At 56.1% G+C, this 15,055-nt stretch overlaps 1 protein-coding gene across 24 annotated transcripts in view; it reads left to right on the top strand.

Moving 5' to 3' along the window:
- DYSF (dysferlin) overlaps positions 1–15,055 on the top strand; it is a 222,990-nt gene that overhangs the window by 142,798 nt on the left and 65,137 nt on the right. For 15 of the 24 annotated variants that reach the window (XM_045162217.1, XM_045162214.1, XM_045162226.1 and 12 more), the window contains 6 exons: positions 737–766; positions 2,423–2,452; positions 11,411–11,512; positions 11,622–11,783; positions 12,834–12,999; positions 13,451–13,527. In XM_045162217.1, the coding sequence (XP_045018152.1) occupies positions 737–766; positions 2,423–2,452; positions 11,411–11,512; positions 11,622–11,783; positions 12,834–12,999; positions 13,451–13,527 (567 nt within the window). Of the gene's footprint in view, positions 1–736; positions 767–2,422; positions 2,453–8,769; positions 8,836–11,410; positions 11,513–11,621; positions 11,784–12,833; positions 13,000–13,450; positions 13,528–15,055 lie in introns of all 24 variants that reach the window. The other 9 variants (XM_045162206.1, XM_045162208.1, XM_045162205.1 and 6 more) reach the window with 3 other exon arrangements.

Raw genomic sequence — 15,055 nt, 5'->3', positions numbered from 1 at the left:
GCGAAGGGATGGTCTGATGGAGGGGAGGGGCCTCGGATACATTCTTCCCTCACCAAGGGCCTGCGTTTAGTGGAGAGCGCTGAAGGGCCACCTCTGGATCTTAGGCCTCCTGCTGGAACCAGTTTTGTCCATCTTTTCTGAGCCCCAAATCAAGAGGCAGTCTACACTGGGGCAGAAAGTTGAAATCTGAACTGTGTTCAAATGTCTGAGTCCTCTGGTCATTGCATGTGTTTTTCCTGACACAGTTTCTGGGAGAAAGACCTCTGTCATCTGGTTAGGGGGCCTAATTGTCCCGGGGAAGGGGACTTCAGGGACAGGGCAGGACAGGACGTCTGTCCAGTGCTGGCTCACCATGGCCTCGCTGTGACCCTGGCCAGCCACTTCCCTGCTCTAAAATAGGGGGTTTGGGTTAGAGCCATGTCTTCAAATTTGCTCTTAGTGTGATGTGAACCTCTAAAATGTAAGCCGGCCAGAAGTGAGGCTGCTGTGGTGGAAGTGTCTGGAGGGGACGTGGCATACTGCTAACCTGGCTTCCCCTACACCTGCCTACCAGGCACTTCCCAGGAATCCCGAGGCTTCCTAGGAATAGTCTGCAGATCCTGGGACTGTCCAATCACAGACATATCCACAAGTGTCAACTTGTGGTTGGGAATGTGTTCGCCTGGCCAGGGCAGAAAGGACACTGGTGGGGCCTTGGGTGATAGGCACCTAACCAGAGCTCTTTTTTTCACCCTAGCCTGCCATCCACCATATTCCTGGTTTTGAGGTAAGGCTCACTCTTAACTTTGCTTCTTCAAGCTCACCCCCTCCCCGTGTTTGCAGCCACCTCCCAAGGCTAGGAAGGGCAGTAGGCACATGTCACCACCATCCTGCCTTCAAGCCGAGGAAGGTGTGGGTGAGGTCTTAGGGTCAGGGTGGGTGGAGGCTGGGGTCCTTGCTTAGCTCAGGCTTCCCTGCCTTTTTTCCCTGAGAAGTCCAAAGATCACAGATGACTCAGATGGAAGGGACCACGTCAGTCATCTAGCCCAGTGGCTCTCCTCTGGGCTGCGTGTTGGAATCCCTTGGATAGATTTAATAATCACCAGTGCTCAGTCCCAGCACAGACCAAATGCAGTACGATCTTTTGGGGGTGTGGCTCAGGCACTGGTATCTTTCAAAGCTATGCTGGAGATGGGACTGTGCAGCCAGAGCTGAGAACTGTTGACTCAGGCCAGTGGTTCTCAGCATAGCATCACTGAGGTAGGTATTGTTAGAAATGCCAAACTTGGGTCCCACTTTGGACCTACTGAAGCCAACTCTGAGAGGCAGCGCAGTACCCTGGGTATTTTCGAGCCCTCCAGGGGATTCCCTTTAAGAATCACTCACTTTTCAGAAACTCTGATGAATCGACCGTAGTTTCCAGCTCAGTGTTCCCACCGAGATCCAGTTTTCTTTCCTCTGCTAGTGATGGAGACTTTGTTCCCATCACACTCCTCCCCTTCCTTCTCCTGAGGGTCATGAAAAATGTACACCTTTTTCTGGTACCCGGGCTGACTTGATTTGGGAATCGTATACTTGGCCAAGGGTTGCCCAGCTGCAGCTGTGAGAGCCCAGGCAGCTGGGCTCTGTCTAGATGCTTCCCTGCTTATGAGGCAGGGAAGTGAAAATGTTTAGTAGCTCAGTCGTGTCTGTCTCCTTGTGACTCCATGGACTATAGCCCACCAGGCTCCTCTGTCCATGGGATTCTCCAGCCAAGAATACTGGAGTGGGTAGCCATTCCCTTTCCCAGGGGATCTTCTCAACCCAGGGATCGAACCTGGGTCTCCTGCATTCCACGCAGATTCTTTACTGTCTGAGCCCCCAAGGAAGCCCTAAGAGGCAGGTAGCCCAGACAAATTTGCAGATAGTTCTTCCGTATAAGACCTCCTCCCATCCCTTTTCATCTCACTCCCTCCCTGCTCCCTGTCCAGTCCAAACGCCTGCTCTCGGGTCTGCCAGCCCTGCGCATCAAGCTTCTCCTTGGTTCTCCAAGTCCATAGCTCCAGCAGCAGCTCCAGGGCCCGGCCCTGACGGCATCCTGGGACTGACGCACAGGGTCTGGGATCCTCCCCCACCTGTCAGTCCGTCAGTCTCCTTTCTTCTGTCACTTTTAGAGACGCCTGGGCTCTAGGTTCATGCTTGGCCTCTCCCAGCAGTTTCTCTGCATCAGTGTCTGTTGTACCTTCTTTCTTCATTGCAGGGACCAGGCAGAGAGTGTGTCTGGGCAGCACACCCCCCTCACCCTAGATGGGAAGCGTTTTCTGTTGGCTCCTTTAGGGGGATATCTGGCATGTTGATCTCTGCCCCAGCCTAGTGCTCCTTGTCACTAATGGTGAACCTCTTTCCTCTTCCTCTCCTCCCTCCACCGTCTCCTGGATGTGGACTGCCCCATGGTGGGGTCCAGGTACAGGACACAACAGGGATCCTGGAAGAGGTGAGCTGGACCCTCACAGCTGGGGCCTGTGGCTGGGTGGGTGGGCAGAGACAGAGGGAAGAGGAAGGCCATGCCCGGGAGCCTTCCTGGTTCCTGGTGCTCCAGTGTGTGTCTGTCACATGGACTCCTGTGTGGATTTCATTCCCGCTCTTTGCATGGATCCAGGGTTGCCTGGGCTGTGTCCTGATGTGATTCTGGCCTTAAGTGGATTGCTGCTATGTTGGAAGTCACATTTACCCAGACCCCAGGGACAGCAGTACGGAGCCTCATCTGGCTGAGTACCAGGTGGAATGTTTTCAAGAATTAACATGTTCATAAGGGGACAGAACAGTCAAAGAAGCCTTGCTGGTGGAGGTGGCATTAGGCAGACATTGTTGCAGTGCTTAGGAAAAAGGTGGGGAACATGCCTTTGACCCAACAGAGCAAGTGCCAGTTTGGGGCCTGGCCGGTTTAGGGTATAGGGTGGGTTGGGGATTCCTAGGTTCTGGGAGAAGCCTGGGGTTTGCATCCAAAAGGATCAAGGCTGTGTCCTTTGCTATGGCGGATGAGGAGCACCTTTCCTTACGGCCTCCTGCGAACGTGTGAGTGGGCGCTCCTGACTGAGCTGGGGCAGAGGCCCGGGCAGAGAGACAGGAAGGAGAGCCCTGGTCAGATGGGGGCTGGGAAAAGGGCAGCCACTTCCTGTCGACAGGGAATCCCCAGGCTGGGAGCGGACACCGTTTGACATTTTCAGTGCAATTTGGACTTGAAGCGCAGGGTCAGGATGTGGGATCCACAGGCCCGGCGCCCCTTACCTCACTTCCTTCAGCTCCCAGACCGAGGTGGGGTCCGCCAAGTGAGCTGGCTGTAATTGCGCCTGACAGGCAGCCTCCTACTTCTGGCTACGGTTGCGAAAGACTGCCGATTTGGAAAGGGGACCAGAGTCCTGTCCAGGGAAGCAGCACGGAGCCCTCTCTCTTGATTGAGAGCATTCTGTGGCCAAAACCCACAGCCTGCTCTGAAGAAGACCCAGCCCAGGGATGAGTTATTAAAAAAAGTTAAAATCCTTAATAACTAGATTTGTAATATATAACAGTGGAAGCTCAGATTCCAAGAGCAGGATCTGGCTGTGGTCTTGTCAGGAAGCAAATCAAAATCTGCAGCTTTGGGGCCAGAGCCCGACAAGGGCCAAGTGTCCTGCTGCAGGGCCCACTGGCCACAGGCTGAGGCGGGTATGGGTTAGCAGCACCAGAGAAGGGCAAGTCCTGGGGCTTTGCTGGGCACAGGGCTGGGCTAGCACCTCCCAAGGGTCCTAGGCCCAGGAGGGTGGATGGAGTATCAGTTGGTCTAGGGAACCATTCCAGAAGGTGATCCTTGACCCCTTCATCCCCAGAGGAGGCCTGCAGCTACCCTGTCCCTCTGCATTTGAAGGCTAAGGTTCAGGCTGAGGTCCTGAGTCCTTTCTGGTTTTAAGAATCCCTGGGGATGGGGTGGAGGCAGGTTAGTCTTCCTGCTGCCTCTGGTCCTGCAGGAAGCCTGACGCCTTAGCAAGATTTTTCTGTCTTCCTTGCTGCAGCCAGGCTCCTGCTTGGTATCCCTCATTCAGCCCCCTCCAGGCTCCCAGCTTGATCCCTGTGAAGAGCGCTCCAGCCGTGACCTGTGAAAGCCATGCCGGGAGCTTAGATTCTGGGCCACTGGCCGTGGGAGCCCTCGAAAGTCTGGGAGCAGAGATGGGTGTGTTAGGAAGCTGTCTGGCTGCAGAGAGGTGTGGGTTGGGGACCGAGGGGCAGGAGAGCCCAGCTAGGAGGCTTTTGAGACAGATGTGATGGGGGCCTAGGCCAGAGAGGAATGGAGAGGAACAGTGACTCTGGAGGGTGGTTTAAGGACAGCCTCTCCAGTGGGGATGGCCTCTGGGACAGCATGCGTGGGTGGGAGGCGGGAATGAGGTGAAAGGCCACTCCCCGGGCTGAGGATTCCTACAGCTGGAGGCTGGTGGGGATGGCTTCCTGGAAGAGATGACTCTGTGCTCCCTTTGGGGGTCCAGTGTCTTGGGCTAGGGGCATGTCACTGCATGGGGCCAGGGTGGTGGGCAATGAGATTTCCCTGATGCCAGGCATTTTGCCCACCTGGAGGGCCCCTCTCCAAGTGCTCTTGGTGGGGAAAGGAGACTGTTGCGTTGTATCTTTGAGGTTTTGCTGTGGGGAGACCCGAGTCCTTGTGGAGGGAGGGGAGGGCTGCTTTCCATGCAGCCCCCAGCCTTCCTGTCTGTCCCTCGCTGTTGGCTCCTCTTCCGGAGCCTCGCTCTTCCCCTTGTCCAGCTCTGCCTCTGCGTTTCCCTCTTTCTCTGTTTGCTCCTTGGCCCGGACCCGCTCTCTCCCTCCTTCTCCCGCCTCTTCTGAGCCCTCTGTCTCGTTTCTTTTCCTTTTTGTCTGGAGAACAAAGGCGGTCTGCGCTGCCAAGGGGAATGAGTTCAAAGAAACTGCAATTTTAGATTTCCTGAAAAATGGAGAGCACACAGGCACGCGTGAGTGTGTGCAAATGTGTACACTCATGAGAGCATGTATACGTGCATGCACGCGCACGCACACACACACACACACTGCACAAGAGGTGATGGCAGATTCCTTAATAACTGAGGGCCCCTGAGCCAGTGCAGAGGAAGGCCCTTTCTTGGGACACTTTAGGTGGGATCAGGGCTTGTGGTCCTGAGTACCTCAGGGGGCGTGGTTCGGAATACTGCCCTTGGTTCTGCTATTCCTGTCTTGCCCTGTGGATGGATGTCCTGGAAGAAGGCAGAGCGGACTCATGGATTTTTTGCTGTGACTTGGGGGCCAACCAGAGGTCACTGCATCCCCCTCCTAATCCAGGCAACAGGCTTTTAGTCTGAGATATCCAGGGGATGTACCCTCCTGCACCCCCAAATCCTCCAGAAGGAAAAATTTGGTGTTTTGCAATCAGGAAAATAAGCCCAGTGGTCCCCCCCTCTCCCCACCGACCAGCCCCCTATCCCTCCCCCAAGGCTTTAATTTAAAACACTGTTTTTCCTGGGAAGTGTAATTAGAGCAGCATGTTGTTCCTAACGAGCTGGGTGGGGCAGGCAGACAGTGGAGCCCTCCCAGCCTGCCTGCCTGGAGCTCCCCGAGGAGCCAGGGTCTGAGTGTTCAGAGGGTCCCCTGACTGTGCCCCGCAGGGTGGAGTGGGTGTCTATGGGCTACTGGTGGCGGTGCTGTGCCCTCGGTGGCTGGAGGGGCCGCCTGCACTTGCCCCTCCCCTGGGGATGAACACAAGGCTGTCTAGCGTGGTGGCCTCTAGGACTGGGAGAGGAAGCAACCCTCATGGCCCATGGCCTTGGTTCCCTGCACTGAACTGGCCAACAGGGTGGATAGATGAAAGTGGGTAGAGGATGGATTCTGCTCGGGGGAGGACAGAGCCTCATCTGTCCTTGAGACCTTGTCCTCTTGGCCTGCACTATCTCGGTGAGCACCCTGCTCACTTGTAGAGCCCCATCCGTGCAGCAGCCCTGGGTCTGCCCTCCATTCAGGCAGGGTGGGGAGGGTCAGCATGGAGAGGGTGCACCCCACCATGGAACGACTCATCTAATTAGCCTCCTGTTGTGTGGCTGCCCCTGAGGTCTGTGGTCCTCGGAGTCCCCGGTCACACTTAGGACAATGAATCAGGACACCCCTGAGGTGCTTTCAGCCTGCATCCACCCCCTCCCTGGCTGGCTGTGCTGACAAGGGTCACAGCAGCCCATCCCACTGAGAATCGCTGCCCAGGAAGGAGATACTGTGCCTCTCAGATGGGCTCGACTGGATGGAGAAACTTGGGCACAGGAGTGGCCGTTTGGCTGGTACTACAGGACTCTTAAGTGTGAGATGTTGGAGATCAGTCAGGACCTTGGGAAACCGGAGCCCAGGATCACTTAGAGGAAAAAGAAGTCAGAGAGAGGGTAGTAAAGAGTTTCTGGAGGATGTAGAGTTTGAACTAGGCCCTAAAAGATGTGGTTGATTCTGGAAGATGGCAAAAGAAGCCCATGCAAACAGAGAGAGCCCTGAGCAGGTCCAGGGGAAGGAGGTTGGTGAGGATGCAAGGCTGTTGCAGACAAGTGTTGGGAAGGATGGAGAGTGTATTGGAGTAAGTTCTTTCTCCTCCCAGCCCCCTACCATTCGCCCTCTGCCATCCCTCTCTCCATTCAATTATCTGATCCTAAGCCTCTATTGGACAGGGGATTCAGCTGTGGTCCCTGCGTGCAGAATTGCCAGTTTAACAAGTCGGCTATGGTAGTTTAGTCGTTAAGTCGTGTCTGACTCTTGCTACCCCATGGATTGTAGCCCGTCAGGCTCCTCTGTCCATGGGATTTCCCAGGCAGGAATACTGGAGTGGGCTGCATTTCCTTCTCCAGGGGGTCTTCCCAACCCAGGGATCAAACCCACGTCTCCTCCATCTCCTCCATTGCAGACAGATTCTTTACCACTGAGCCACCTGGGAAGGCCATTGGTTTAACATGGGACACAGACAAATGAACACATGGAAATGACACAGGGTGATGTGTCTTTCAATGGGACAAGTTGCTCTGGAAACTGTGGGGTGCTTAACTTAAACCTGGGGCTCCAGGGAAGACTTAAATGGACCCAGAGTCTGAGTCAGAGGTAGCCAGATGAAGTGGGTGGAAGAGTCCTTCGGCCAGGAGCAGCAGTGAGCTCCAACCTCACAGAGAATCTGGTGCCTCCTGCAGCCTTCTGGCATTCAGTAGGATGGGTGTTGAGTGTTTCTGGGGAGGTGGCTGGGCACTGCTTGGGGTCCTGCAGTGGAAAGTTAGTGGTGAGACGTGAGACCAGAGAGGTCAGCAGTACTAGAAGACGAGGGGTCTTGGAGGCTGCATCAAGGAATTTGGGCTTCATCCTGAGTGGGTGGGGAAATTTTGAAGGGTTTTAAACAGAGTGACATTCTTAGAAATTGCCTCCTGGCTGCAGAGTACAGTTCTCATTCATTGTTGGAAGGAGATGCCAGATATCAGATGCCAGATGCCAGAAAGCAGATGCCAGATATCACTTGTGTTGTTGTTGTTTAGTTGCTAAGTTGGTCTGACTCATTTGTGACCCCATGGACTATAGCCTGCCCAGCTCCTCTGTCCATGGGATCTCCCAGGCAAGAATACTGGAGTGGCTTGCCATTTCCTTCTCCAGAAGATCTTCCCAACCCAGGGATTGAACCTGCGTCTCCTGCATCACAGGTGGATTCTATACTGCTGAGCCGTCAGGGAAGCCCAAGATGTCACTTAGGAGGTGGCAAAAGAGGGTAGTGAACCAAACTCAGGAAAGAAGATGGGTGCGTGGGCATGGGAGAGCTGTAGGAGACAGGTCTCTAAGGCTTGGGGACCAACAGAGGGGAAAGAGAGCCAAGGGTGGCATGGGGCTTCGTGGCTTGGCTGTCCAGGTGGATGGTGGGGCTGGTTTCTGAGATGACATTTGAAGAGAGTAGGTTTGAGGGGGAGCTTAGAGAATCCAGTTTGGGACAAGTTCAGTGTGAGAAGCTGGAAGGACACATGTATGAAATAGCAGTAAGGCTGGAATGTGAGTCTGGGGCTTAGGAGAGACGTGTGGGAGAAGAAAGCCTAGGAGAGGGCTGGGCCGAGGAGCGGGTAGAGAGGGCAGAGAGGCCAGCGGTGAGGAACCAAAGGGACTGCTTTAGGGGGGAGGCCAAGGTCAGCTGGCCAGATGCTGCTGAGGGAGGGGGAGAGATAGGAGCCTGCGAGCTGCGTCTGAGCTACCAGCAGGTTGGTGTTAATTCTGGAGAGAGAAATTTCAAGGGAGCGGGTGCAGAGGGCAGAGCGAGTACGTGGGGCCGAGGGTGGCCTGGAAGTGAGGCAGGGGCAGGGGATGGACGCAGCCCTTTTTGGGAAGCGAGGGAAGAGTAGGCACAGAGAGAAGGCGTGGACAGACCCGAGAGGCCATCTCGGGACCATCTGTAAACGGGGAAGGGGAACAGGCAGCGGATAGCGTGGAGAGCTGGGGAGGGCTGGATGAGACCGGCTCAGGGAGCAGAGCGTGGGGAGGCACAGACGCACCGTGACGATGAGAGGCGCCTGTGTGCACTGCAGTGTGTTCAGTGGGGAGGGGACAGAGGACTGCGTGACACCCGGCAGGAGGAGGGAGCCCCACAGAGGTGGGGATTCTGGGGAGTGGCAGCTAAGGGCTCCTGAGGGAGGCATGGTGGATGGAGGTGGCCTTGGGATGAGAATGGGGGGGCCTTGTGCCTGGTAAGCTGCCCCGTGGACACGACCCTAACCACTCTTTCTGCTTGTCTCTCCTCCCGCCGGCCGGGCCTGGCCTCTGCAGCTGTGTGCACCTGCCTTCTTCCTCCAGGGCCTCCTGCCAACGGTATTGGAGCCCAGTCTTCTCCAGGTTCTTGTTCCCTGTCCTCCTCCGTGACCAGGTTCCTGCAGTGGGGAGCCTGGGCCACCGCACGGAGACGCGAGTGTCCTCACGGGGAGCTCGGGGGAGCCCAGCAGGACGGTGGGCCATGGAAGTGAGGGACAAGCAACCAAAGGGACACGGCCCAGAGTTTGGGGGCCTGGAGAGAAGTGTTCTAGGGGGAAATATATTCCTGAGTGTCCCCGGTGATTTCAGGAGAACATTGCAACCGTGTGAGGAAGGTTTGGTCTTCCTGCCTCCCCACCCAGGAGCCTGGGGCTGCTCCCTTCCTGACCTCTTCTACTTGTCCATTTTATCATGGACTTTTGGCCTTGGGCCCACGGTTGGCTGGGCATTGGCCTTGAGCGGCCACGAGCGGGCTTCCAGGCATAACCGTTTTAAAAGTGAAGTGACCCCTGCCACCCAGTTGTCACAGCGGTAGCCTTGGAAGGCCAAGGGTGGACACCAAGTCAGGCACATCCACAGTGGCCAGCCCACCGCGGGCTCTGCCCCCACCCTCCGGGGCACCAGTCATGTGGACTGTGGCGTGCACAGCAGCCCCCAGGTGTGCCCCGGGCCGCCCTGCTCATCACTCTTCCTTCTGATGGCATCTGTTGCTCATTCTGAGACTGTGGGTGCTTCCTGCATCTTGTCACCTGCTTTGGGGGTCTGGAGGAAAATGATGAATTTCTTCACGTTGTGCTTTGGTGACACTGGGATAGCTATGAAGCTGGTGCTGTCTGAGAGGTGCCTCTAATGGCTCAGCTCTGCTCAGTCAGTGGGGTTGGTCAGCAGCAACACTAGTGACGAGAACAGTGCGCTGATCCCTACAGTCCCTGCTCTTTATTAAGCACCTCCCATGTGCCAGAGACACTTCATATTTGTTCTCTTGTTAAATTCTCAGAGCAATTTTGTAAGGGTGTCATCCTGGATCTTCACATGAGAGTCCTGGACCACAGAGTTTGAATAATTTGCCCAAGGTCAAATAGCTCAGAAGCCGCAAGGTTAGGACTAGGACCAAGGTCTGGTTTGATTTTAGAAATCAGCACCACCGCAGGTCCGTGTGCTGTGGGCAGGAGTGACAGCTGGGGTTGGCTGTGAAGGGCCGAGGTGGGAGGAAGCTGGTGTGTTTCAGTGCTCCAGCTGTCCCCCCATCAACGTCAGAGCATCTGCAGATGGATGCAACATCCTTTGAGAAGGAACCCAGAGCAAGTCTGCTTGGAGAACGAATCCGATGACTCCGTTGTTTCTTAATGCAGTTATGTGAGGCAAGCTCTGTAGAGCGCACAGCACAGCCCTTGGATTTGCAGCTGACGTTTCCTGGGTGTCAGGGCCTTCTAGACGGGTGTTCAGATTGTGCAGTGCATGGGTGCACTGGGTCTCCGGGAGTGGGACTTCCAGGGCAGGCATCGGATATCGGTATTTATTATAGCAACTTCCAGCAGGTGGCAGTAAAGTGTCTTGTTCCAATAAACTAGTGACCTAGGATGATTTTCTGACATGGAAGAGCTTTAAGAAAGGGACATCTTTTTCTAATTGTCACAAAGTTGCCATGTGGACTCCTATTGAGAGTTTACATGAACCAGGAACTCTTTTAAATGTTATCAGCTTCTTCAAGCCTCACATTAAGCTTTAGAGGTTGATAATTTTTAATAACCATTTTGTAGATGAAAACCCTTGAGCCATAGAGAAGTGAAATAACTTATTTAACTAAGTGGTGGAGTTGGGATCCATTCACACCCAGAGCCCGTGTTCATAACCACTGCCAGACATGGTAGTTGTCTAATCCCCAGGGATACCTGCTTCTAGTGCTTTGCCTGCTTCCCTATGTATTAATAGTTCTTCAGGATTCTTGCCCAAGTCTTTTTTGGCAGACCCATAGCAGGCAAAATTGCCACCCTGACCTCTTGCCCACGGTGTGGAGGCGCTTCCCCAGTAGGCCTTTTGGTGCCTGGGGTGGCAGGCTTTTCTAGCCCCTCCTCCTGTTTGTAAACACCTCTTCTGGCCCACAGTGCAAGCGTTCTGCTCAGGTGTGTCATACCTCAGGACAGGTGCGAGAGGCGGGATTTGGGGGCTGGCCGGTGTCTGTGGGTGTGGATCTGTGCGGGCTGGAGATGGAACACAGGGCGGGTGATCAGTTGGGAGGGTCTGAGCTGGACGCGGGAGAGGCTAGCAGGTGGGCACGTGGTCCTCTCGGGACTGAGACGGGCTGAAGTGGACGTGTCGGGTTGGGCTGGACAGTGCACGTGTGTGCACGTGTGTGTGACAGGGGCTGGGACCCCCGGGGGGCTCATTGGCGGGAGGAGTCGTGGCCCGGGGCTTGTCTGAAACAGACTCACCTGATCCCTGGGCCGAGGTGCTGGCGTTGTGACCTGGAGAAGGGGGTGCCTGGGAGACTGACAGCTCTTGTTCTGCCTGCCCGCTTGCCCCCTTCTGTGTCCCCGCCGCTCTATTTCTGTGTCTCTCCACACATGTACTTTCTTTCCATCCCGTCTGTCCTCCTTTCTTGTCTTTCTGCCTTGGGCTTCCTCCTGCCCTTGTCTCCCTTCGACCTCGTGCCCTGCAGTCAGAGGACACAGACCTGCCCTACCCGCCGCCCCAGAGGGAGGCCAACATCTACGTGGTCCCCCAGAACATCAAGCCGGTTCTCCAGCGAACCGCCATCGAGGTGAGCTTGCCCCCATCACGGGGGTGGGGGTGGGGGCCTCCCCTTTCCTGGCCCAGCCTTGCCCGGGCCTGGGGCCTTTCCAGCTGCTCTCCTCACTCTGCACCCCCAGATCCTGGCATGGGGTCTTCGGAACATGAAGAGCTACCAGCTGGCCAGCGTGTCCTCCCCGAGCCTGGTGGTGGAGTGCGGGGGCCAGTCTGTGCAATCCTGTGTCATCAAGAACCTCCGGAAGAACCCCAACTTCGACATCTGCACCCTCTTCATGGAAGTGGTGAGCCTGACCTCCCTGCGGTCTGCTACTTACCGGAGTCCTGGTGCTTAGAATTTCCTCGCAGCCCCAGGCAGCCTGGGCTCCAGCTCCCTGCAGGATTCTGCCTGGTTCACGGTCTCGTTCCCACCTCCTTTGAGAACAGGAGGAAATGCTCGCTGTCTCCTTCCTGGAGGAGCTGCAGCCTGCGCGCAGCACAGAGGGCGCCAGCTTGGTTCCGCCTCCCCAGATCCCGAGTCCACGGGAGTCCCAAGGACTCACCCATGGCTGTTTCCTCTCTCAGGGCAGGCCTCAGTCCCCTGGTACCATCTGCCAGGGCTCTGACCTTCAGGGATTCCTCCAAATCTTCCTGGACCTAGTCCTCCCCAACCCCAGGCCTTGCAGAGGGGCTCACCCCCATGGCCCTCGGCCCCAGCCCCCTCCAGCAACCTGGTTTGCCTGGGCTTAGTGACCAGAGTAAGGCAAGTCTGAGGGCAGGAAAATGGTTTGCAGGATGAAAGTGCTGTAGAAATTCCAGGCCCAATGGCTGTCAACAGGAGCCTCCTCTTGGCTGAGCCAAAGACGCCACCGAAGGAGAGAATATAAATTATTTCAAGTTGTGTTCAAAGTGCTTTTAGGGTTGGGGGAGAAGAATCTGGGTCTGGAAGCCAACTCTTGAGTATCCACTTGGAGGGGTCTGTCTGTGAGAACTGTTGAGTCCCGGGCCAGCTTCTCCCTTCTCCCCTTCCCTGGCCAGTGAGGGTTCAGGGAAAGGAGACTTGTTTTGACTTTGGGGCTGAGTTGGGTATGTTTGGGGGTTAAAGCTTGAGGGGAAAGTCAGCCTCTGCATGCAGCATTCAAGAGGCAGACAGAGGTGGGTGGCTTCTGCCCCACTGGCCCGCTCCTGGGCTCAGCCGACCACCACTTTGGATTGTTGGCCCTTGGGGGTTAGGTGTAGGTTGAGAGTCATTTTCTGCTCCTTGGACTTGTCCTGGGAAGAAGGGCTCCTCCTTCTGAAACCTCCCAGAGATGAGGTCAGGCTGCTGTCCAGAGCTTCCCTCTTCCTCCACCCAGATGCTACCCAGGGAGGAGCTGTACTGTCCCCCCATCGTGGTCAAGGTTATTGATAACCGCCAGTTCGGCCGCCGGCCTGTGGTGGGCCAGTGTACCATCCGTTCCCTGGAGGGCTTCCTGTGTGATCCTTATTCAGAGGAGAGTCCGTCCCCACAGGGCGGCCCAGGTAGGGGAGGGGCTCTTGACTGGTGGAGGGGGCGGGCAGGGGGTGCTGGGGCAGTGGGCTTCCCAGCTGAGACACGTCCTGAAGCCCTCCTCTTACCTGAATGAGAATGAATTTTGCCCAGCTGATGGGAGGGAAGGGCGGGAATCTTGTCTTCCTCAGGGCATCATCTGGCCCCAGGCTGGATCCTCCAGGGAGTGGGGTTGATGCTGTGGTAAGAGGCCATGTGGAAAAGGCTGCAGGAGAGGGAGATGCAGGGATCAAAGGGATGAGGAGAGAGGGAACTGGGGAGATGGGGAGTGTGAAGGATGATGCTGGGAGAGGGAAGGACCGGGGGAGGAAGAGGAAGACATGAGTGAGAAGTGTGGTGAGACCCAAGGCCGAGTCTCATGGCTCGGGAAGGGTGAGTCCCCAGGGGAGCCCCTCTCAGGCCTGGACACTGCTTTCCCTCCAGATGACGTGAGCTTACTCAGTCCTGGGGAAGATGTGCTGATCGACATCGATGACAAGGAGCCCCTCATCCCCATCCAGGTAGGAAGGGTCCCTGGGGACAGACACTGGCTCCATCAAGAGCCACCTGGTTTACCATCTCCCCCCACCTTGCTCCCCTTCCTCATCACGCAGCCTCCATACGACACTCTCCTGTAGCCTGGTGGCTGACACCTGACAGATGGAGGGACCCAGTTAGGAGCTTTCAGCCTGGATGGGAGCAGGGCGGGGGCTTGCGGGAAACCCTGTGGGTCTACCGGGCAAGACCCAAAGCATCTGAGAAAAATGGCCCTGTACCTTGAAGGCCACGTGGACGGCTTGCCCCTGGTGATCACCAGGAAATCAGGGTCAGAGGAGCAAGAAAGAGGGAAGGACAGGGTGAGGAGTGACTGGCAGTCTCCGGGGTGCCCAGCTCCGTTGTTAGGACCTTCCTTGGGCGGAGATTCATCAATGGGCTTGTGCTTGGTGGCACCCTGGAGGCAGCTTGAAGGACGGGTCTGTGTTCAAGCCAGTAGTCCCTCACACCCCATCCCCTCCACCTGCGGGAGGGAGTAGGGGCAGGAGAAGGGCCTTGCTGCCAGGGTGTCCAAGAGGCAGTCCTTTGCTCTGTGCTCCACCTGGTGAAGTGAAACTCCCTCTTTGTGACTCTTTCTGACTCTTTGCGACCCCATGGACTATGTAGTCCATGGAATTCTCCAGGCCAGAATACTGGAGTGGGTAGCCTTTGCCTTCTCCAGGGGATCTTCCCAACCCAGGGATCAAACCCAGGTCTCCCACATTGTAGGCGGATTCTTTACTAGCTGAGCCACAAGGGAAGCCCCTTCCACCTGGTGACCCAGGCGTCAATGCCAAACAGCATGGCAGGAGAACTGTGGCATCTCTTACTGAGGGGGGATCACTCTTCCCACCTTGGGCTCTGGGTGGCTGTGGGTCCTGTACAGCTGGGCCCACCCAGCCTTATCACAGTGGAGACGGACACAGACCTCACTGTGAACACCAGCCTTGAACAGCTCTGTTCCATCTGCTCCAGGTTGTCACCCTCTTCTTGGCTTTGCTTGACTCTGGCTGCCCCATGGCACCTGGGACTCCCAGAGCTTCTGGGCTGCCCAGAGCAGAGCCTTCCAGCCTACGTAGAGTGCGCATGTGTCCTCAGGCCCACAGCCTATTTATTCACTAGGGAAGGGATGGCATTTTGGAAGGGTTCAAATTTTTTAAACAATCAGTCAAATATTAGCCTTGAGAGCAAGAGGACAGCCTTGGGTGCTGGGTCAGTCTTGGGGTCCTCAAAGCTGTCCCTGAGATGTGCTTACAGGGGCTTCTGTCTGACATTTAGGGTGAATTTCTGCTTCTTCCCATGCACTCATCTCTCACCGTTTTGCTGCTTCCAAGGGGATATTGCTGGTGTTCAGTCCTGGGCCACACTGCGGCTGACGCAAGAGCTTTATAGTTGCTCTCAGGTGTCACAGGAGCTAAGCAGCCTCACGAGGTCCCAGCTGCCCACTTCTCCCACCTCTCTGGCTCTCCAGGGCCCCACCCCACCACCCTTTCTGCTGGGGACACCTCTGGCCAG

This window comes from Bubalus bubalis, chromosome 12 (genome assembly GCF_019923935.1).
Source record: "Bubalus bubalis isolate 160015118507 breed Murrah chromosome 12, NDDB_SH_1, whole genome shotgun sequence".
NCBI lineage: Eukaryota > Metazoa > Chordata > Mammalia > Artiodactyla > Bovidae > Bubalus > Bubalus bubalis.
The sequence above is the reverse complement of the archived record's forward strand: the minus strand, read 5'-3'. Positions and strand labels throughout refer to the sequence as shown.